The 22,593-nt window shown below is 36.7% G+C and overlaps 3 protein-coding genes across 5 annotated transcripts; 1 reads left to right on the top strand and 2 right to left on the bottom strand.

The window, feature by feature from the left end:
• Positions 1-845: 845 nt before the first annotated feature.
• On the bottom strand, positions 846-8,258 carry ehd1a (EH-domain containing 1a). Its single transcript, XM_059515938.1, has 5 exons — positions 7,701-8,258; positions 5,279-5,376; positions 2,180-2,592; positions 1,498-1,662; positions 846-1,410 (listed from the first exon to the last, which is right to left on the bottom strand). The coding sequence occupies exons 1-5, from the start codon at positions 8,096-8,098 to the stop codon at positions 883-885; spliced, it is 1,602 nt and encodes a 533-aa protein (XP_059371921.1). The 5' UTR covers positions 8,099-8,258; the 3' UTR covers positions 846-882.
• Positions 8,259-10,591: 2,333 nt separating this feature from the next.
• Positions 10,592-13,696, top strand: ubxn1 (UBX domain protein 1). Its single transcript, XM_059515942.1, has 10 exons — positions 10,592-10,678; positions 11,139-11,201; positions 11,283-11,336; positions 11,502-11,614; positions 11,726-11,801; positions 11,892-12,083; positions 12,589-12,640; positions 12,750-12,872; positions 13,049-13,226; positions 13,368-13,696. The coding sequence occupies exons 2-10, from the start codon at positions 11,143-11,145 to the stop codon at positions 13,406-13,408; spliced, it is 888 nt and encodes a 295-aa protein (XP_059371925.1). The 5' UTR covers positions 10,592-10,678; positions 11,139-11,142; the 3' UTR covers positions 13,409-13,696.
• A 417-nt stretch (positions 13,697-14,113) lies between these two features.
• Positions 14,114-21,765, bottom strand: si:ch211-114c17.1 (pre-mRNA-processing factor 39). Of its 3 annotated transcripts, none has more exons than XM_059515941.1 (14): positions 21,639-21,765; positions 20,930-21,147; positions 20,714-20,839; positions 20,418-20,536; positions 18,729-18,896; positions 18,180-18,366; positions 17,981-18,085; positions 17,413-17,649; positions 17,175-17,301; positions 16,804-17,075; positions 15,154-15,338; positions 14,960-15,031; positions 14,710-14,875; positions 14,114-14,584 (listed from the first exon to the last, which is right to left on the bottom strand). In XM_059515941.1, exons 1-14 carry the CDS (start codon positions 21,694-21,696, stop codon positions 14,510-14,512), a joined length of 2,115 nt encoding a protein of 704 aa, XP_059371924.1. In that variant the 5' UTR covers positions 21,697-21,765; the 3' UTR covers positions 14,114-14,509. The 3 variants fall into 3 exon arrangements, with proteins under 3 accessions (XP_059371924.1, XP_059371923.1, XP_059371922.1); XM_059515940.1 differs by having other exon boundaries at positions 14,114-14,581; positions 14,710-14,878; XM_059515939.1 differs by having other exon boundaries at positions 14,710-14,878.
• Positions 21,766-22,593: the final 828 nt, after the last annotated feature.

Raw genomic sequence — 22,593 nt, forward strand, 5'->3', positions numbered from 1 at the left:
ATATCACGTTTGCTCAATTTGATGCTTCCTTGTTCAATAAAATAATTAATTTCCTCAAAAAATGACCCCAATATTTTACATCTTCATGAATGCAAACAAATGTGGAACCTATAGGTGGTATTTTAAGTGTTCTAAGCCAGCTGCATAAGAAGAAGAAAATCAGTGCTAAACTCCCAATAGCTGCCAAAGGAAACAAGAATCTGTACAGTAAAGTACCTCGACATGCCTCAACATACATTGATAAGCAGAGATAAATATGATGCTGTCATATCCTTACTACCACATAGCTTTCACATATATAGTTCAGTTTTCTGTCAGCACTCATGAAAAAAGACAACTGTCAATGGTGGTGTCTGTTTCACTACACAATGCAATTTGTAAAATGTTTCTGAATAAAGAAAACAGGCCCAGCTTACAAAAAAACTTTTATTGGTCATTGCAACATGAAGGTGAGCATTTCAGATCCCAACATCCCAAAGGAATGTAAAGCTACACCCACAAAGTAACAGAATACATGTTGATAAAGTTTAGAGATATTAAATCAAAACAAAACTGTTTACAAAAACAGATGAAAAGAATAAGTTAAAGAAGAAAAACAGCAATCAACATTTTGGAGTTACATACCACGTATTGAATATTTTCACATTTGTTTTTTAATTCTACTCAATTTTTGCCTGCTGCTTTACAATCTCAATCAAATGCCCATTCAACAGTACCATAGAATCATTTTCAGTTCTTTCTGTGCTCATAGTGGTTTACAATTAATATAAAAAATTAAGAAAGAAAGAAAAAGTCTCTCACTGCCACATAAGTTCTTCTCTTGTCTTCTCAGTCCTATCACTTTGGAATGTAGCTGAAAGCCACTGAGATCCAACCAACTCTTCAATTCTGCTCCTGCCGTTTGGAAGGGGGCACAAGATGAGCAGGCAGTTTGGCCGGAAGCTCGTGCCCCTCAAGCTTGACCTTGATCAGGTGATTCGCGAGTGCAAACTCTTCATCATCCAGATAGCCGTCTTTGTCAACATCTGCCAGAGTCCAAATCTTTCCAAGCACTGTGTTTGGCAGCTTGGACTTCACCAGCTCTTTCTTAGCCGTGGCACCAGATACCTTCCCATTAATTGGTGAGAGCGTGTAGAATATTTCGTCATAGGATGGCTTATCACGGCCCACGATCCATTCCAGCTCATCAATGCCTTCACCTGCACCTTCTCCATATCCGTGACCAAATGGCCCATTCATGGTCCCCTCGAACGCACCACCCTTCACTGACTGGCTGGGCATGTCGGCCTCCTCCTTACGGACCAGCGTCATGAGCTTAGCGATGTCGTTACCTAGCATGTCTTCCACAGCTTCCAGCAATTTTGGTTTAATGGCGGGAAATTTGGTGAAGTCCTGAACAGCTAGCAACTCCTGCGAAAAAATATTGTGTTGTGTTTTTATTTTTTTAAACAAAAGATCTTTATAAAACTCATTAGATAAAAATTCATAGCGTCATACCTGCATTTTCTTTAAATTAGGAAAGTCTCCTGGTGAGATGTTGTGCTCTTTCTGAATCTTTTCATATATAGCCCCCAAGTTGTTAATAAGCTCTTTTTTCTTTGAGTCTTTGCCAAATACACTTGGCATCTCTTTCTTCAGAGAACTGATAATGTAAGCTTGTACCTAAAAGGAAAGTATTAAATGGACTTGGATTAAATACAAATAGCATTTGTGCAGTTTAGCATGTCAAAACTACACTTCTCACAAGTATTAAATTATTTTCATAAAGTGAAAATAAGAAGTGAAACCAAAATCTGGTACACACGTATTGGAGTTTAAAGTTCATTAAAAATATCCAGATAAAAGCATTTTTCATGGACCAACACATTGAACTTCAACCCTCATAATTAAGAGGGGGAAAAAATTAAACAACTGTTTCCTATTTATATATGATTTATATTTTAAAGTGCAAGTTATTTAATATAAGCTATTTTCCTATTTATATATGATTTTTTATTTTTACATTTAATATAATTTCACATGATCCTTCAGAAATCATTCTAGCATTCTCTTTTGGTGGTTTATAAATTATAAACATAATTATTAATGCATTTTCTATAATTTTTGATCAATTGAATGCATCCTTGCTAAATACATTTTTTTTAATGCTGCAAAATGTGCAAAAATATCTTAGTTTCACCTTAGCGAGACGTGCTCTTTTGATCAGATCGTTGAGTTTCCGTAGAGCTGCATTCCGGGGAAGACTTTGAATATCTCGGAAGAGGTCCTGCTCCTCTGCCTCAAACAGCTTCCTGTTATCTGCGATCATAAGTGGCTGAGCCCAAAATGAGCCGATATACACTCTGACCACTTCAGGGGTGTTGATGATCTTCCCCAGTGACCACATGAGGGCACCGTACACCCTCATCAGCTGCTGGGTGCTGATCTGGTCAGCTTTGTTCAGAACCACACGCATCTTGTCCTCATGGTTTTTCAGGGCCTTGATCACCTCTGAAAACTCATCAGAAATGTCCAGCTTGTGGGCGTCGAAGAGCAAGATGATTCGGTCCACTCGTTCTGCAAACCACTCAAGAACTGCTGCAAAGTCATAGCCTGCATTTGAGAGAAGTGAGAAAGACTTGCATTAGACTTGGCTCTAAATCAAAGCTCTGGAAAGAGGAAGACAGCAGGGCTGCATGCAACATGCTTTATTTTAGAAAAGGAGGTCAGGGATAATGGATTTGATTAGAGACCTGTCATCTGATCTCAGTGAATTCAGAAAACTGTAAACAGCAACTATAAAGCCATGTATTCAAAGAAAAGAGATCTGCTGCCTGTGAAATCCCCGGTGTTGAGGAATTGAAAGGCATCTATCATCATTGTTCATTATTTATTTCCAGTAGAGAACCTGCAGTGGTACTGGCTAGGTAATAACCATAGGGAAAAAAAACTTTTTAGAAACAAAATCATGATATAAATTGTGGTATTTGGGCATTTATGAAAACTACAAGCAGAAGGGGAAAATAAAAAAAACACAACAACTTAGGGTTAAAGCGAAGAGTAAACTCCAAAGATTTGCATCAAAGGAACTATTAACCAAAATTAGAAATAAGACTGTCAGAAATATAAAATAAATACACATGGTACAAAAATGAGATTAATATAAAATATTGTACAATTTTAAATGAAGAAAATGAAATAAATTTATTTTATTTATTTTAAATGGTTATATTTCATTCTAACACTTAGAATTAATAAATATTTACCAAAAAACAAATACTAATTTAACCCACAATCATTGTAACATAAACTGTTGTTTTTAAAAGCTGCATTTAAAAAGAAAAATTACATGAAGACATTTATGGGAAAACTATATGCAGGAAAAAAAAACAAGGTAACAGTAAAGTGTAATCTCTTATAAAGCTGTAAGAACTATAAATAAAGAAAATATTGTATGGATATGAGGCTTATAAAGAAATGTAAAAATTATAATAATAATCCAGTACAAAATTTATAACACAATCAGGTACATTTATTTACATTATACATTTATTTATTTTAAATTATTGGACATTTTATTTTAGTTGTAATATTTGAAATAAATTCAAATAGTACAAAAAATACCTTTTTTAATTATTACGAAATTAATAGTTTTTGAATGCTGCATTGAACATCTAAACACTCCCTCTTACTGAAAAGACATGATAATTCTGACCCAAGAAAACATTTATGAAGTTCAAAAAGAAAAAAAAGAAAAAATCTAAAAAGGTCATTGAGAGGTGCTTCTGGGATAACACTTTCTGAGCAAAATCTCACAAGACCCTGTACCACACAGGAACTTTTAGTTCCACATTTTAAACTGGAAGCCACCTCATGACCCTATTTCCAGCAATTTGCCGTAAACACACCTTCCCACATGGATAAACTTCAGTTGCAATAGTAATCGCAAGAGACCCAATGACATCACAATAACTACCCACAGCTACACATGGAGCACAAAGACTGTTTGAGCTGCAGTCAGAGAGAAACGCTCAAATGGGCTTTCATGCTTAATCCCACACAGACACAACTGTGGCACAGTCTGCTGTGTCTCTGCTGGGACGGGTGGTGAGGACGCCTCAGGGTCTGTAGCATGACTGCTATGTGTCCATGGTATGCAGGGCACCTTGATCTCAGCATCTGGTTACTGGCTCAACAGGCCCCAGAAGGGAGAAAAAAGGGTCACATGACTTCTTGAGCCATATCCTGTAACAATGCCAGATTTCAGTTTCTTAACGGCTGTCTCTTTGTGATGTTGCCATCTGTATCTACAGTCTTAGTCTTCACTGAACTGACATACAGGCCAACTCAGCATTTCCTTCTGATTCTTCCTGTTCACAGATGAATGAGAATGGAGTTCAAGCATACTATCAGATAGTGACTGTGTGAAATATTGGAGAACTCAAACACAAGTAAACTCTGCCAGTCATATGATGACGCATCCCCACCCACAAAACCTTTTCAGTGGTATTAAAAGGGGAACTGGGAACAATGTGGTCAGGATTATTTTGGCACAATGGTTTTATCCCTACCAACATTAAAATTAGGTCAGAGGTTGCTCTTAGATTGGGGATTTATGCACAGTGAACAAACTTGTCTGAGCAGCTCTGACATCCTGGTTTTGTTTCTTCTGCATTTAATGAAGTACAGCATAAATGACTATCAGTGGAGAAAAATATATTTCAATATTTCCTGTATTACAGAAAATCCACTTAAGATTTTAAACAGAAGAGTGAGCAGAAAAGGTAGTCAGGCTCGTTTTACTTGCTTTTCATAGCAAAGAAAAAAAACTTAAATTTACACAAGTTCACAATAAAAAGTCAGACTCCAAAGATTTGCATGGAACGAACTTATGTGTTATTATGCTAAAACGCATCGGCTAATAGTTTTCTACAGAAATGACACAAAATAAAGGAGAGAGTGCATTTAATAATTAATTAATATAATTATATTTGTGAAAGGAAAGTGAAATGGCAAAGAAGAAAGAGTACTAAAATGTATTATTTGATAAAAGGAAAAGTATTCCTTGAAAAAAAAAAAAAGATCAATCAAAAAAATTTAAATCTCAAAATTAGAGATACAAAGGTGTATAAAACAAAATAAACCGAAAACAAAAATATAACAGAAAAAATACATGTTTTCAATGTATTATTAATGAAAATAAATGATAGATATTTTACATATTCTAATTAATTATTTTAATTACCATTTTAAAGTAATACAAAAAGAAGATGAGCAGAAAGCACCCAAGGCTGCTGACCTCTGCTGATCCTCTGTTTTTCCCCTGACAGGATGCCTGGAGTATCGATGATACTGATGCTCTCCAAGACGGGGTTGTTTAACTGAGCACACATGAACCTGCATGGAGAAAGAGAGAATGGCATGTAGAAGAGACTGTAACAGGTTTGGTGAGATTTGAGGCCAAGATATTACAACACTCTCTTCACCCTCTTTTGCTCATTGTCTAAAAAAATTCTATATTAATATAATATAATACTCAAAAGTAAAAATGTTTGACAAAACAGATTTTATTTAACATTAACATTTAAATTAAGTTTGTAGAACAACTGCCAAATTTGATTAAAACCACAGGAAAATTGTACTTCCCTGTTTAACTACATATATGTTTCAATCATATGCTCATAGACATGTGAAATCTCTGTCACAAGACTGAAGCTTACAGCAAGAACTTTCTTAATGAATCACAGAAACCACTAGAGTGAAGTAGTGCGGTCAAACCATTAATGGCATCCAAAATAAAAGTCATTGTTAACATAATATATGAGTGTGTACATTTATTATGGATATATAAATATAAACACAGGCATGTATATATTTAAGAAAAACATGTTTTGTTTATATATTAATATAAATATAATAATATAAAAATATATACACACACACACAGACATGTACATTTTTTCAAAATATATACTGTATGAGTGTGTATTTATATGTATATTATATATATATATATATATATATATATATACACATAATAAATAAACACAGTACAATCACACAAATATTATGTTAACAAATGTTTATTTTTATTTTGAATGACTATTTTTAATGTTTCCCACAGACTAAATAAAGAAGAAGAAGAAAAACCCTATTTACTCAAAATATGCAAATAGCAATTTCTCTCCAATGGTTTTGTCATTTTTAAAGCTTGTTTAGGGGCAAAACTTTGATGTTAAGCTACAAATGACTGATAACATTTCAATGCTCTTCTGTGTCATCTAATAACAACCTTTAAGAAATTTCGATGATTTGGAAATTTAGGAAATTCGGATGAGAACAGAACATCCGACACTAAAGCCGCTCACCCCCCCCCTTTTCCACCAGGCCAGAAGAGATCCTGGAGGACGCAATGTCACTGCAGCATAAGGTTTCATAAAGTACTGAATACTTAGCTACTAAAAATGAACTAAGTATTGCTTTCACAAATACAAAACGTGCTGAACAGTCAGCACTATTCAGACAAATTCCCTTTTATGCAAAACAGAGGGATTTCTCAAATTTGAAGATGTAGGCGAGTTTCACATTTTGAAATATTCAGACGTCTGAAAATGGAACCAGTTTAAACAGCTTTTATAATCCATAATTTCACAATGACCACAAATAATCACGTGTCCAGCACTAAGAGTGGAAAAAAGGGAAATAAATTCAGAATGAAACAGCATTATTATTACGTGGGTTTTATGGTTCTCCGTGCGGGACCAAATATTTAATTCTGCTGCATCAGCCTTGAACTTTTTAAACAAGCATTTGGCAGAGCGCTGGTAATCCCAGTTTGCTTCAATCCTCTTGAGTAGAGACTCAACATCTTGAGTAGAGACTCAACACCCAGAAATCTGCTCCAGTTATTGTACAGGGACTGTGGAAGTTGTTCAGACTGGCATCACATAACATCACACATGTACTGCACGTGAGCTAAATGTCTGGTTAGGTGTTGCCCCATCTACTGTAAACGGTGTGAAAGTAGGTACATTACATTACTTGAGACTAACAGCTCAAGACAAACTCCAGCTGAAGAACATGACTCAATCCAACACACACGGAAACTATGACACACAACTTTCTAGAAAGTGAATAATGACTGAATTATTATCATAATTAAAAAAAATGTATACTGTAAAGCTCCTTTTGTCTAAGTTACTAAAATACATTAAAATGCAATTATTTTCGAAAGGATTTAGAGCTATGATGAACATTGTTAGCCTATATATATGACTATTTTTTTCTTAAAAAAAACAGTAAACCAATTATGCTATTGAATATTCTAGATTATTATTGTTAATTTATTCACCAAGATTATGTTTACAAAAACAACAACAACAATCTGTTGCTATATATACAGCTTTTTACTTAATGGTTACACTATTTGATTGTTTTGAGTCAATTTATTTGTAGAAAATCAAGAAATACAAACATTACGAGAACGTGTTTTAAACTAGATCATCTCAATTTATAATTGGTTCATGTGTCAAACGTTAGCCAGCTCAAAACAGCTGAGATGCTCGAGCCAGAGACAGCACTTGAGCGCTATTTCCTGATTCACAAACATAAGACAAGCCTCAGTTTAACCGGTTTAACCCACACCTGAAACTCCACATGCAGTCATAATTTGGCCTTTTATCAGTGGATCCTTTATGTTACATGATAAATGGGTGTATTACCTATTGAGGAAAGCGTTTCCAAAGGCGTTGAGTTTTCGGAAAGGCTTTTTCGGGTCCACGACCAGCGCATTGCCAGGTATCACGCCCTCCTGCTCGCCGTGCATAACCGCGATGAAGGAGTCCGTCGTCGGCTCGGGGCCTATCCTCATCCCGGGGAAATCCTGCTCCATCAGATGCCTAATGAAGGTGGTCTTCCCGGTCGAGTACTGTCCCACCAGCAGCACCATTGGCTTGTTGTCAAAGTCAGCATCTTCTAAAGCCGGCGAATGGAAGTCGTGGAAGTGATAGGTGTCCTCCAAAGGGAAGAGTTTGGTGCGGTAGAGGCGCTTCAGTCCCTCCGACACGTTTTGGAAAAGTTCTGGTTCTTTCTTTCCTTCTCGTTTAGACCAGCTGAACATGATGGTCGTTTACGACGATTCTAATGCGAGAGGAAAAGACTTCTGCTTTCAAATGATGGCCACAAACCCAGGCAACGTCCTGTCGAAAGTTTGGCTGTCCCACCCATAGGTCCCACCCCTGTAGAGTCAGCTCTACGTAGACGACCTCATCAAACCCCTGAACTGGCTTATACCACAACTGTCAATGCACAAATTGCATTGAATTTTTACTTCCGGTGCTGTGGGCGGGACTGTGATGCTCTATGCATCGGCGATATCAGAGATTGTTATGAACTGAACTTTCTACTTGTAATCTAAACCGACTGCGATTTGCATTGCGGAATCTTAAATACTTCATAATAAAAGCCTCGGTTTCGCAAACACAAAGTGATGATTAATGTTGGGTTCCCAAAAGTACTTATGTGAGGGAGTTAGCAATGGAGCATGCATAATAAAAACACGTTTGAATTGAAAGCGCCAGATATGTAATATACACAGGACCACATTAAACACCAAAATATAGTTGGCTCTTCGGAATGATGATTTTATTTTTGAAGGTAGTTAATACGCATGTTTTCTATTGATCAGTAATTTTTTCAATACTGTTCTAAAACATGACAAAAGCAGATTTTAAATAAAACGTAACAACTTGATTATTTTTCCCTGAAATTATATATTTTCAAGGTAAAAAATATTAACTTTCAGGAATGTCAAGAAGACGTCGAGAATATCAAGGTTTAGGGTCAATGTTACACCATTTGACTTAAATAAAATGTGCATTTTCCATTTCAGCATTTACACCACTGAGACATTATTTAAGCCCCATTAAGGCATTAACATATTTTAATATTAAATGAAAACAAAATCTTAAATATATATATATATATATGAAACGTTATTATGGAAAAGAAATTAAAAGCTAAATGTGTAGCTTTTAGTGTAAATGCGTTTTTATACAGTCTATGAATTTAATATGAATTGACACAGGACACTGATTGGACAACAGTGTGCCCTTGTGGGCACCAGTGGTAACTACATGGTGAACAGACATCTACTGAGTTGAACAAGAACGGATGTCAATGGAGTCGTGTCTTTTTAACTAAAGGAACGATTTGCCGCGACAGCGCTCACACTAAAACTTATTTATTTATTTATGAGTAAATAACACATATATTTAATTATTTCTAAATGCACAATTCTTTTTTTTTTTTTAAAGCATGTTTTACTATGACCAGTGATGATGACGTAAAAGTTACATATTTCTAAATGTATACAGATGCATTATACATTATAATATACAGTTCTACGTGCAGGATAAGGCACCGCGCGTCCGTCACGTGTGACTCTCTGCAGGTAACAGCTCCTCCACTGGCACTGCAATACATTTCCACATGGAGTGGCTGTTACACCCAGTGAGCACCAAGAGCAGCTCTCAACACTTCCTATGCTTGTCCAATGTCCAACACACTTTATTCTGTTAAAGATAAGAGATCCGTGGTTAGAAGAAAGACAAAAAAAAAAAAAACCTTTCCAATAAAACACCCTGCTTGTCTACAAATAGGCCTATGATTTAAAGGAGAAAATATGCAGGTTTTGAATGATGTTAGTATTGTTATTTAATTCATCTGTAAATTTACCCCTTCATTTGCTAACCTCTTTCCTATAAGAAGTCAATGACTCTTACATATTGAACTTTACCCCTGTTACACCTTGACTATAGTGAGTAATAAAGTCGAATACAAATTCAGCAATCAAATCAAATCTTCCCTGTGTGCATTCTTACCTTGTTTAATGCAATAAACACTAGCTTACTACTATTCTGAAGTATTTAGAAATGTTCACCCAGAGTCATTTGCTTACATTGTTCTCAGAAACTAAACTGCACAAAGTTCATTCTATGCAAACTTAACAAAGTTGCATAAATACTAAATAAAGTACTAATGATAATTGTTCAAAATAACTCACCCGTGAATCAAAATGCAGTTGAAACAGCATGATGACCTATTAAAGCACACACATGACGGGGAAAAGGGTGAAAGAGAAAAGAGAGTAAAGAGTATCATGATCTCTTGCCATTCAGAAGAAGAATGCCCCAGAGTAAGAGTGTTGCCCGATTAATTATTATACATTCATCCAATAAGTAACAAGCTATGAAGCCCTTCCCACACTACACCGTTTGCTGGACACTTCTGATGGTTTTATTTGTCATATGCATTGTCCTTAACATGGAACCTGACTGTTGCTTAAAGCTGTGCAATTTAATGACATTCCATTTCAAAAGATATGGTTATCTGCAAATATACTATAAGTATTTTCTTTGTAGTCAAATATAGTGGATTCAGGTTGATTGGGAATTTTTTCCCCAACCATCTTAATTGTAGAAAGTGTCCCAGTTATTAATTTACCCTTATTATACGGTAATATATAATATAACTACGTTACAGTTTGGATGAGTTTTCACCCTGCTATGTTAGCTGATCATGTAGTAGCAGTAGATCACGCCGACCAGCTCTAGTCGCTCAGCAGCAGAGAACGCGATTTGGTCGTTTCGGCTTTCCGTAGATAGATGTGTGTGGACGCAACCCAGTGCTGACAACAAATGTAAGTAGCAGTAGAACGACGGGCTGGGCTAATTAACGATGAAATAAGTAAAAATATCGTTCCTGATATACGAAAGCGCTATTACTTTATAAAGAAAATTCTCTAGAAGATACTAGTTATGCAAAATAATAATTAGCTGTTGCTGGAGGCTGTTCAGTGTTAGCCTGCCAGCTAACTGAATTTGATAATGTATCTATCAGTGTGAATATAGCATGCTGCCACACGTATTTAAATGATTTTATCATTCAGATTTGAATATGTAGTGATGAAATCAATAATCTTTCTGTTTCGAGCTGCATTGATTTTAGTGTCTACCGAACTGTATGTTTTTTTGTGTAATTAAATGATTTGTAAAAAGCTTTTCTGAAAATGTCTCAAACTCTTTTAGTTTTCTGTTTTATATTTATTTTCTGTTTATTTGTAAGGTGTTGTTATAATGGTTTAATAAACTCATTTTCAGCACAATGGCTGAGAGCACTACGTTAGACAGTCTGCTGGAAATGGGCTTCGACAGAAACAGAGCGTAAGTGATGCTTTTTCTACAGAGACACTGATGTTTACACACTGATCCAGTACTTTCTCTCACCCAGTGATTGTTTTGTAGGGAGAAGGCAGTAGCACATACCGGAAACCAGGGCATTGAGAGAGCAATGGACTGGCGAGTCATCATATCTTTTTAATGCTGTTTATTTTTTAAGAAATTGCATAGCCAGTGATCATTATGCATTTTTATTGTATGAAAAAGAGCAATAATTGTGTCAATTAAATACAGTATCAGTTAAACATGTTTGAAGTTGCATCTACAATTTCTCTAACCGTACAGGTTAATGGAGCATGAGAACGATCCAGATATAAATGAGCCTTATGTTCCACCTGCTGGAAATACTCTCGGCACCACAGAAGTACAGGGCCAGTCTCCTGGAGACATCTCCGAATGTATGTTCTCCTGATGCTCCTCACTTTCCATTTCATGGAAACATTATTGACATCATTTCACAAAATGTTACTTTCTCTTTCATTTGTGTCTGTAACCAAAACTAAAAACAGCCACTGAAGGTGCTGAGCAAATGGGAGATGCCAAATCGCCTATGACAGAAGAAGAAAGGATGGAACAAGTAAAACGGTTTGTGCTTTGTGCAGTTGACCTTAAAATGTATTACCGTAAAAAGCACACATTTAAAAGCTGATCAAAGGTATTGCTTTTCCCCAACAGACTGGAGGAGTTGATGAAGGCCAGGCAGGAGGAGAGGAGAGAGAGAGAGCGAAAGGAGGAAATAGAAAGAGAAAAGCAGAGAAGGAAACAGGGCCAAGAGCTGCTGCAGGTTAAACAGAAGCTTCAAGATGATGAGATGAAAAAGCTAGCGGAGCTGCGCAGGAGAGAAAAGATGGAGGACAAGCTTGCCAAGTAAGAAGAACAGGGTGCAATGCCTGTTTAACTTTGATCGGGCAGTAAAGATTTCACTTGAATTCAGTGGTTCTTATTCTTATCATTTAGCCAATGCTTTTACACAAAGCAACTAAAAAAGAGAAATCATGCAATTTGTCAAAGAACCAACAATGGTTGTTGTAATATCAGGTTTATAAGGCAACTAGATAGAGAAGAGGAGGAATGCAGAGAAAGTTCTTCCCTTCTCTACCTGATAAAGTAATTTACAGCTTGGCATAACTATAAAAATGTATATTCGATATAAAATCCCAATGGAGTTTTTATTCATTTACATTACTATTCATTACTAGTCTTGAAATTATACATTTAAAATTAAAAAGTTAAGATTTTTGGAAATAATTGGTTCTTCATAGAAAAACATTAACCTTAAATTGACTTTTTTTTCTTATTTAAATGCTAATTTTAAGTCATCTTGGGGGCCCAAGTTGAGAACCATTGGTTATAACCTGTGATTCTTTCTCAGGCAGCGAGTTAAAGAAAAGATTGCACGAGACCGAGAGGATAGGGCACGGAAGGTATTAATTAATGCTTTTACTTTCCCCACTTCACATTTACTACTCTTATCTTGTGGGCCTCCTACTAGTATATCAAGTAAATAAATAACAAATAAATAAACCTCTGCAGTTTGGAGGCGGCTCATCAAGCACGGGTTTGTCATCTCCCCCCTCTGAAGCCCCTCTGCAGTCTCCACCTGAGGACCAAGGGCCTCCTCCTGCTAAGAAAGACTATGATGACTGTCGGATACAGGTACTGGCACAAAATGAAGCCACCTTTCACTAATAACGCATTAGTCTGTGTCCAAGTAGACCTGAGGGTCCAGGATGATGTTGAATTAAATAGGATCCATTTAAAATGGGATTTTTAAGATACCTTAATATATATACATAAGTCAAACTCCTCTCTTACCCTCCTCTGGTCCTAAGGTGCGTCTTCTAGATGGATCCACCTTGAGCACTGTCTTCAAGGCTCATGAACCTCTGGCTGCTGTTAGAGTCTATATTCAGATGAACGGGGAACCCGGACAGGATTTCAACCTCATCACCCCGTATCCCAGACGTGTTTACACAGATCTAGACATGGAAAAACCCCTTTGTGAGCTGGGTAAGAATTTACAGAAGGTTGCTGTTGACTGGTGATATCGAACTAAAATGATCACAGTTCTTTGTCTCTGAGGAATTCATTTTATCTTCAGAATTTGTGCTTAACATCTGCCATTTATGGATCTTTTGTTTTACTTGACAGGTTTGGTGCCTTCTGCCGTCCTTGTGGTTACCAAGAAATGAAGCAAAATAATTCTAGAAACAAGCTGTTCTTCCAGACGTCAGTCAGTCAATCAAACGGATTCTCAACGGAGACTGTGAATCAGTGGACTGCTACTGCAATGATTCCACTTAAAGCGCCAAACATGCAATGAATTGATCAATAATTCCATTAAACGTAAACCTATTGATACTGCTTAATAAAGGGTCAAGTGAGTTTTCACAATGATGAACACTGAGAAACTGCTGTTAGCTTTCTGTTTTGCCACATGGAAAAAATACATTTTCACCAATAAAATCTTATTCATCTTAGTCTCATCTTATGATTCAATTTTATATTGGCGTTGGAAGTAAAAGCAAAATCGGTAAACAAGCAGAAGCTTCTGATCATTGGATATACAGTGACTATTGGCTCTTAATATATTCAATATCAAGAATAGTGTTTGGAAAAAAGGGTTTAAATACCTTTAACATATCAGTGATTATAGTAGCTTGTATCAGAATTGCACAATCATATCAAATTACCTTTACTATGTGATGCAGTGGTTCCTAACCTTCAGATAAATGCACACAGATTGTTTATATACATTAATAATACATTTAATATTAATGACATATTAATAGTAGGTTAATAAAAAAAATAGGGCCGCTTGCTGAGAAACTTGGAATGTAAAGCATTAATAAAATATGATGATGAAAGTCAATGAAGTAAAAACTTTACAACATATCTGAATTTTAAAAAATGTCTTGTGTGTATTTTATTCAAATTATAAGATGGTGACTGCACAATAAACTGAATTTTAAACATTTAAAAATAGCTTCGTACAAAATGGTCAACAGAAAAATGTTCACAATACATTTCAGGGAGTCAATAAATTGACTTAATTCACAGATAAATTACTTAAAAAGCATGAACAGGTGTATATATATATATATATATCTACAAATGCATTTTAGGATGCAAGGTGGCACTTAGTACAAAAAAACTCAGGGAAAGAGAGGGTAACATCCTAATAGGTTTGTACATATTATCTCTCACTTCTGACACTGGCTCAAGTTACGCACTGCTGCGGCTTTTGGAGGACTGAAGACGTGTGAGTGGATGACCTCCGTTGTTGAAGGGACTTAGCTGGGAGGGTAGTATTGATTGTACTGGCTCCACGGGTTCTGGTAGCTGCCATACCCTCCATACTGTTGCTGCTGAGACACAGGGACAATATTTGTATACAATACACATTTTAAATCAAGATGCATTGCGTTTAAGCTTTAACTGCCTCCTGCTGGGTAAATGCAGTACAACGTAAATGTGTTATTCAATCCATTACCTGGTACCAGCTGCCATAACTCCCATATGATCCACTCATGTCTCCGCCCATCATAGAGGGAGGTGGTGTTGTTATTGGAACATGAGGCATTGTGGGTGGAGCCGTCTGTGGCACTGTCAAGGCAGATGCATCATCTATTTTTCTCATCTTTTCTGTATCATCGTTACTGCTTTAGGAAAAACAAACGCACATTTAAAAGGCTTTCACAAAACTAAATATCAAAAGGAGATCTCTGTTTTTTTGAGCTCACCCATTTTCTGCTTGTCTCTTTCCATCATGTTCCTTCAGCAGTTTCTGGTGCTCCTCATACATGCTCAACACACTGATAACATTGTGGAACATTTAAGAAAACTTGTGTAATAATAATATATTTGTAATGTAACATAATATATGTTTTATCACTTGTGCTGAAGCCACCCCAGAATGGTTAGAATTAATTCTGACCTCTGTATTGTGGTCCCAAAGTCCTCAGCAAACTGCAGGCCACGTTGGGAGAAAATTATTTTGGTCTTTGGGGAGAGAGGAGCAGCAAGGGCTTTGGCCACACACTGCAGAATCCCGCCTCCATTAGCCCTCGGGTCACCGGACATCTCCAGCTCCAGAAGATTGTGATACAGTCTACCGTTATCCTGAGGATCCAAAATCAAGAGCCATCAAATATTGTTTTGTGGTGCATCATATTGCAACAATTTTCTGTAATACCACTCAAAAGTTTGGGGTCGTTATGATTTTTTTGAAATAAGTTTCTTATGCACACCAAGACTGCATTTATTTGATCAAAAATACGGTTGAAACAATAATATTGTAAAATTGTCGCCTTGGAATTATAAGGTTCTATTTATTCACATATTCTTATTCTGTGACAACTTATTTACATTATGTGAGTTTTTTTTATAAGCTTTTTTAGAAAACAAAAAAGGTTCTATCAGAAGTCTATGGAACTCAATATTGCAAAACTGCTTAAGAATGCAGACAGAACCTTCTAATTCCAATGCGGCGAAATGTTAGTAGAAAATCAAATAACTTATTTGTATATTTTTTAATTTCTGTGATGGCGAAGCTGTATTTTTAGCAACCATTACTCCAGTCTTCAGTGTCATATTATCCTTCAGAAATGATTTCTTCTCTTTATTATTAGAGGTGAAAACAGTTAAGTTGAATGTTTTCTCTAAGCTGCACACTTCTTACTTTGTGCCTGTGCAGAAGAAATAATATGCCACGCACAGGACAAAGGCAAAAATGTGATGTAGAAGTGTGCAAACTCTACTACATGGGGAAGAATTCACGTTCACGTTGTTTGAAATTATTTATTATAATTAATTAATATTATAATTAATATTATATAAGCCTACAACTGGTAGAGCACTGCGTTATCAAGCGCAAGGTTGGGGGTTCGATTCCCCGGGAACACATGATATGTAAAAATTGATAGCCTGAATGCACTGTAAGTCGCTTTGGATAAAAGCGTCTGCTAAATGCATACATTTAATTTAATTTTAATTTAACTGACCTCAAAAAGGGAATTTATTTTTTCATATTGGCTATATTAAATTATATTATATTATTATAAAGAGTTGAACTGTTCTGCATGATTGTTCTGAATGATTTTTAATACAATTTCCTTGTAAGTAACAGCACTGTAAAAACTGTTTTCTCAAGTAACCTAAAATGTGCATTATTTAGTTGCATCAAGGGTCAAATTAAATATAAATGGCAAATTAAAGTTAAACGTCACACACTTTTTGGGGTGTGTGCTGTACAGGTCTGGTATGAAGAATGTTTTTGCAAAAATAATTTTTATCAAAATGTCTGCTCAATAGAGAGAAGTTTTGCTTAGCAAGAAAAATAATTAGAGGGAACACTGGTTTTGCTGCTTTATATTTTTGTGGAAACTGATTCTTTAATGAATAGAAAGTCCAATAGAACTACTAATTTGAAATAGAAATATTTTGTAACATAACTGTCTTTATGGTAACTTTTGCTCAATTTAATGCATATTTGTTAAATAACCTATTCGTTTTTTTTTTTTTTACCTTACTGATCCCAAACTTTGGATTGGTAGTGTGTATAAAATGTTAAACGCTGGTGTTTTACTGGGCTCAGCTCTATGGCTTCCTGTAGAACAGTGCGGGCCCTGGTAGGGCTCTTGCACAGCTTGTGAAGAAAGCGAGCCAGTTTGATGGAGTAGAAGGCATGGAGTTGGGGGTTGTCTTTACTCTTCTCCACCGTCTCTTTCAGCAGTGCCTCCGCCACATCCAAACGTCCTGCTCTCCGCTCCAGACCCACTCTTCTCAGACGCACCGCAGCCAAACCGGGCACTGTCATCTCAAGTGATTCTAGAATACGCTGTGCTTCAGTGATATTACCTATGGGAGAACGTAATGTTCACATTCTGCATTAGCTAAAACAAATCCACATTTCTATGAAGTATGTTTTAGATTTCTATGCTAAACTTATCGTCCCACCGTGTTTTTCCTCAAACGAGGCCCACTGAAGGTGGATGCTGTGTTTGTACGGAAGATGGATTTCACAAGCTCTGCGGTACACATTACGCACCTCCTCCAGCCCGTGTGGTGCCAGGTAATGCACATACTGAAACACAAAAATAGCTTACAAAATGCAACAAAAACATCAACAATATTATAAAAACAGACCATCGTGATCTTTAATAACTGGTGGTTTGGATCTCCCTTCTATACGTACTTTATTCCAGAATTCCTCATAGAGTGCACAAGCAATGAGACAGCGTTCAAACAGAATTAGCACTCTATTGTGCCCAGTTATACACTTTTGTTTTGAGCCTTCATTGCCTTCCACAGCCGCCCCTTCAGCATCCACTGCTGCGGTTTCAGCTTCTGCAATCTCCCAGTCCAGATAGCTCTGCCAGGCTTTCAGCTGGGCTCTATCCAGAGGCTTCACATGGAAATAAGGCCTTTTAATCTGGGAAAAACAGCAAATGAATCAAGCAACAGGAGGGTAAATTGACAGAAACACTTCATACACAACTCATAAACAGTTCAACTTTGGGTGAGCAAGATTTTTAGATATTTTTGAAAGACTCTTTGTTCGATTACAAATATTACAATTATAATTTCTGTAACAATGTAAATGCATTTACTGTCCTTTTTGGTCAATTTAACACATACAGTATTCATTTCTTTCCCAAGAATATACGACATCATCAGCTAAATCTGGTGGGTTCGTTTTTTATTTTTTTAGATAACATCCGTGTATCCTCAACCTCAATAAAGCATCTTTCTGGGAAACTTACAGCATCTTCAAAGTTCCATCTCTTCCTGACTTCTGCTTCATTTTGTTGGTACAATTCCTCTAGACTGACCATCAGGAGCTCCCGCATCTTCTGCACTGCTTCTTCCTGCATAAAAACATGTTAAAGATTAAAACGATAATCTCTAGAGCGTCACATCAATTGAAGAAGACCTTCTATTACAGATGAAAAAGCGAGTTACCGAGTCCTTGCCATTATCAGCAGGCTCTTCCTCCCCGGGCGGTCTCTCTTCTTCTTCTTCAGCGCTGGTGTCAGATCTCTCTTTCTTGGCTTGAATGTGGCTCTGTTTGTACTCATTCCTCACCTTACTGTACTCCTCAGGGGACAGGACGTCCCGAGGCGGGTGGGAGGTTAGATGAGCTTTCAGTCTGACAGAGGAGACAAAAATTCAGAGAACATCAGCCTTGTTCAGTTTAAGGGTCATCATGATTTTTATGGACTCTGAAAGCAAAAGAATTTTTGTGATATTTTGGTGATCTGGATTTGATGTGTTTAACTGCAAGTGTTTGACAGTTTACCAATTAGGCTTTTGTTGATGCATTCAGCTGCATCTAAATATAAAGGGGGAAAGAGATCACAGAATATGAGCGTGAGAAGAAATGGTAACAAATTCTCACAAATCCATGCGTGTGTGTTTGGTATGTGGCTTATGTGCCTCAAATCTGAGGAGTTGTGCGAGGAAAAAAATGATGTTAACACATATAACATATGATCTATGAGTATAGCGTACTTTTCATAATGTGTGTTGTAGAGCTGTGTGGGGACCCTCAGTACTCGGTCGTAGACGCCAGTCATGAAATTCAGGTTGCCCTGCTCCTTCTCCCACTCGGCGTACAGATCCCACAGCCTGTCTGAATGGAAGTCCCAGCCAGCGGCTGCAACTGCCTCCTCAAACACACTGACAGGGACAAGGACAGGACTTTTCATGTTAGATTGTTTCTTGAAATGTTACTTTAGAAATCATGTTTAAAGTAACCATGAAATCAGAATTAAACACTCTTATTTTTTAGGGAATGTTACCTGTCAGTCACATGAAAGCACAGCAATTAGCAAACAATAACTGTCCAATCAATTCCAGATAGACAAAAGTACCCTTTTTTCTCATTTGATAAGCCATTTCACTTGGATATACATCAGGACAGGGATAAATAAGTTATTTTAAAACACTTGCCAACTTGTAAATGATTTTAAGAGAAAAACTGGACATCCTACACTAAATGACTGAGGATAACAGACTACCACACTTTCAGCTTGTTTTGAACACAATAAACTAATGCAGATACATGTACCTCATTGCCAGGAGATGGATGACGAATGAAAACAAAGTGTGCTGTAAAATTGATTAAAAATATCAATCATGTTTGATATCCTCTGACAGAATGAATTCATGGCCTGATGCAAAAAACAAACAAAAAAAAACCTTTAACTAGTGTCACAACTAGTGTCAGTTAATGTGTTGCAACAGTCTGTTAATCGGAGTAAAAAACATGCAGTGTATTGCAGCCTTAATTGTGCATATTTGCTTTTTTTGCTAAATTTACTTTAGCATATTTGCTAAAATTACCTTAACTGTTAAGGAGAATAACTGTATTGTTAAAAGTATTAAAAGGATAGTTCACCCAAAAGTGAAACCTCATTGTCGTTGTCAGTAATTAATCACTGTCAGTAAGACCTCTGTTCATCTTTGGTACACAAATTAAGATTTTTTTGATGAAATCCAGGAGCTCTCAGACCCTCCATAGACAGCAAGGGTCCTCCTACGATCAAGGTCCAGAAAGGTAGTAAGAACATTGTTAAAATAGTCCATGTGACATCAGTGGTTCAACTGTAATTTGATCAAGCTAGGAGAATATTTTTTATGTGCAAAAAAACAACAACAACAACAACAACAACTTTATTCAATAATTCTACCTTTCTGGACCTTGATCATGGTTGGACCCTTGCTTTCTATAGAGGGTCAGAAAGCTCTTGGATTTCATCAAAAAAATCTTAAATTGTGTTCCAAAGATGAACAAAGGCCTTATGGGTTTGGAACCACATGAGGGCGAGTAATTATTGACACAATTTTCATTTTTGGGTGAACTATCCCTTTAAGATACTAAATAGCATTAAGCTTGCATTTACTTTTTGCTTGTTGTAAAAAGACAATCTCAGGCTCAGTTTGTTTCTGGTCAGATAGAAAGTTGACAAAGATGCAACTAATGTTCCTCAATAAACTCTGCCTTAATACTATCATCATGTCTCTCCTGCCTCTTGCTCTTCCATTGTAAAGTTAACTTGGCATCAGTGCCGACTGACCTAACAAAATCTGTTATTTCCAGGAGGAGAAAGAAAACTATTAACAAACTGGGTCTAACAATATCGTAGAACAAAAATGGAAGCAGAAATTGCATCCTGGCTGTAAGTTTGTCAGTGGCACCTGTGGATGCGCTGTGTTGACTCAGGCAGGTTCATGTTGAGCGTTCCCAGCAGAAGGTTGATGTAGTGGATCCAGAGATCAACACTGAGAGGGATTGCCTTCAAACCTCGTTCACACACCTGCCAAAGGACCCAAATACAGCTTTACATCTTCGCTGTCATATTATGTATGAATCATCTTTAAATATGACAAAATTACAGAAAACTGAATACAAAAGTATGCCAAGTATTTAAAGTTTTGGGATTGGTCCTGTTCTTTTGTATTTGACTGAAATCTCCATCTATGCATGTTCTCACCTCTTCGGCCTTATCGATGTGACCGGCCCGTCTCTCAAGATCCGCAAACTTTTTCCAGTAACCGTAACACAGAGGATACCTCAGCAGAAATGCATTGAGGGCTTGACGGCAAGCTCTCATGTGGCCCTGCAATAAATAATGAAACATTTTAAACCAACTAACGTTTTGGTGCCGCCCCAATGATGAAACACTGCAATCGGTTTACAACACATTCACCTCTTGTTCACAATACTGCAGGAGATCAGTCCAGCTGTTGAAATCTTGAGGATTGTCACTGGTAAGTTTCCAAAGTCTCTGGAAGTCTGCAGGCATGTCTCCCTCTTCCTCCTCTTCTCCTTCCGCTGTGAAGCCGGTGTCTCCTCCATCTGCACCACTCTCTGCTGATTCCTTAACATCTGTCCCGGGAAGGTCTGCAACCTCAGGCTCATAAAGTTCTGTCACTGAAAGCCATGAATTGATTAAACAGACTACAGTTAAAGTCACTGTATTGAATTAGGTAATGATGCAGAATTTAAGGGTAAGAATAGTTTATTCTAGTCAACTTGTATCACAGTTACTAAAATGTAAAAATTTTAAATAGTTAAATTGACTCTTGCTTTGGTCTCTCTATAACCTTACTGGACGCAAAGTGTTACATATTTTGTTGACGAAAGGTGATTCATTAATTAACCATGTATAAAGGGTAGTCTGCAACTTATTTCTCGTATTAATATTAACATAAATGTGTCAAACAACTCTTACGGGATAAAAAAAAACCCTCAAGTTTGAATCAATAAATCAATGGTTATTTAGATCGCTAGCTATATTATGAAGACGCGCTCGTGTAATAACTGATGCATAAAGCGTTTAAGAAATGAATACGACAACTCTGTTCACACATGCTTAAAAACTGCGGTATTTTATTAGGTAACTTTTAAAGGGAAACCTGAAGGGTTTGTGAGTTGCTCGTTGTTGCCCAGATCCTCTGTGCCTTCCGCCGCCATTATTGACCACACAACAAATGACGCATATAAAGTGCGACTCCTGCCATTTAATTTTACTGTCGCAGTAGATTGTCGATGGCAAGGTACGTATCATCATACCGCTGCTGTATGATCAATACAATCTCGAAGAGAAAATTAAAGTGTAACAACTGAGTAGAAGTGATACATTTGAAATATGTATTAAATAAAAACGTCTGGAGCAACTTTCGACGCAAAACATTTCAGCAGATACTTCAGTACTATTGCCGAATACGCTTTAATCTCAAACTGGTAGCTTTAAATGGAATAAGCAACTATCATACAATTGTGTAGTTATGACTTAAATCAAAATGTTCTTTTAATATTTTCCATGAATGTGCTGCCATATAGAGATGGAGCAAAACAAACAAATGCAGTTGGGAGTGTGATTTTTATTACCATCTTATGTGAACACTCATTAATCAGAACTGTAGACATGATGTTTCGCCTCACATTTTCAAAGCTTTCAGGGTCACCCTCAAAAATGGAATGAAAAAAGTTGGAAATCAGAGCAGTAGTGTAAGATGGTCAAACAGGAATGTACACAAAGCTCTCCTTCATGCGACATTTACTTCAATTATTTTCGCAAGATATCAACAATTTTATAGTGGATGACAAAATTGACTTAAATCATCTTCCCCGTCACAGTAGAATAGAATAGTTATAAGTGCCTCATGGTTTCATCCTGCTTTACAGGCTCAAAACACAGATCCCCCTATCCACCCCAAAAACAGCATATTCAAGTTCTCTAGACAACAAAAATTTAAGCAATAAGACAAAATAAACTCACAGATTTAGTGGGTTATTCCCCTGTAAAACAATCCAAACCCAAGAACCCACATCAAATTAACTAACTCGGACATAAGCAAATAGAGCTTA

This window comes from Carassius carassius, chromosome 29 (genome assembly GCF_963082965.1).
Source record: "Carassius carassius chromosome 29, fCarCar2.1, whole genome shotgun sequence".
Taxonomy (NCBI): Eukaryota; Metazoa; Chordata; class Actinopteri; order Cypriniformes; family Cyprinidae; genus Carassius; species Carassius carassius.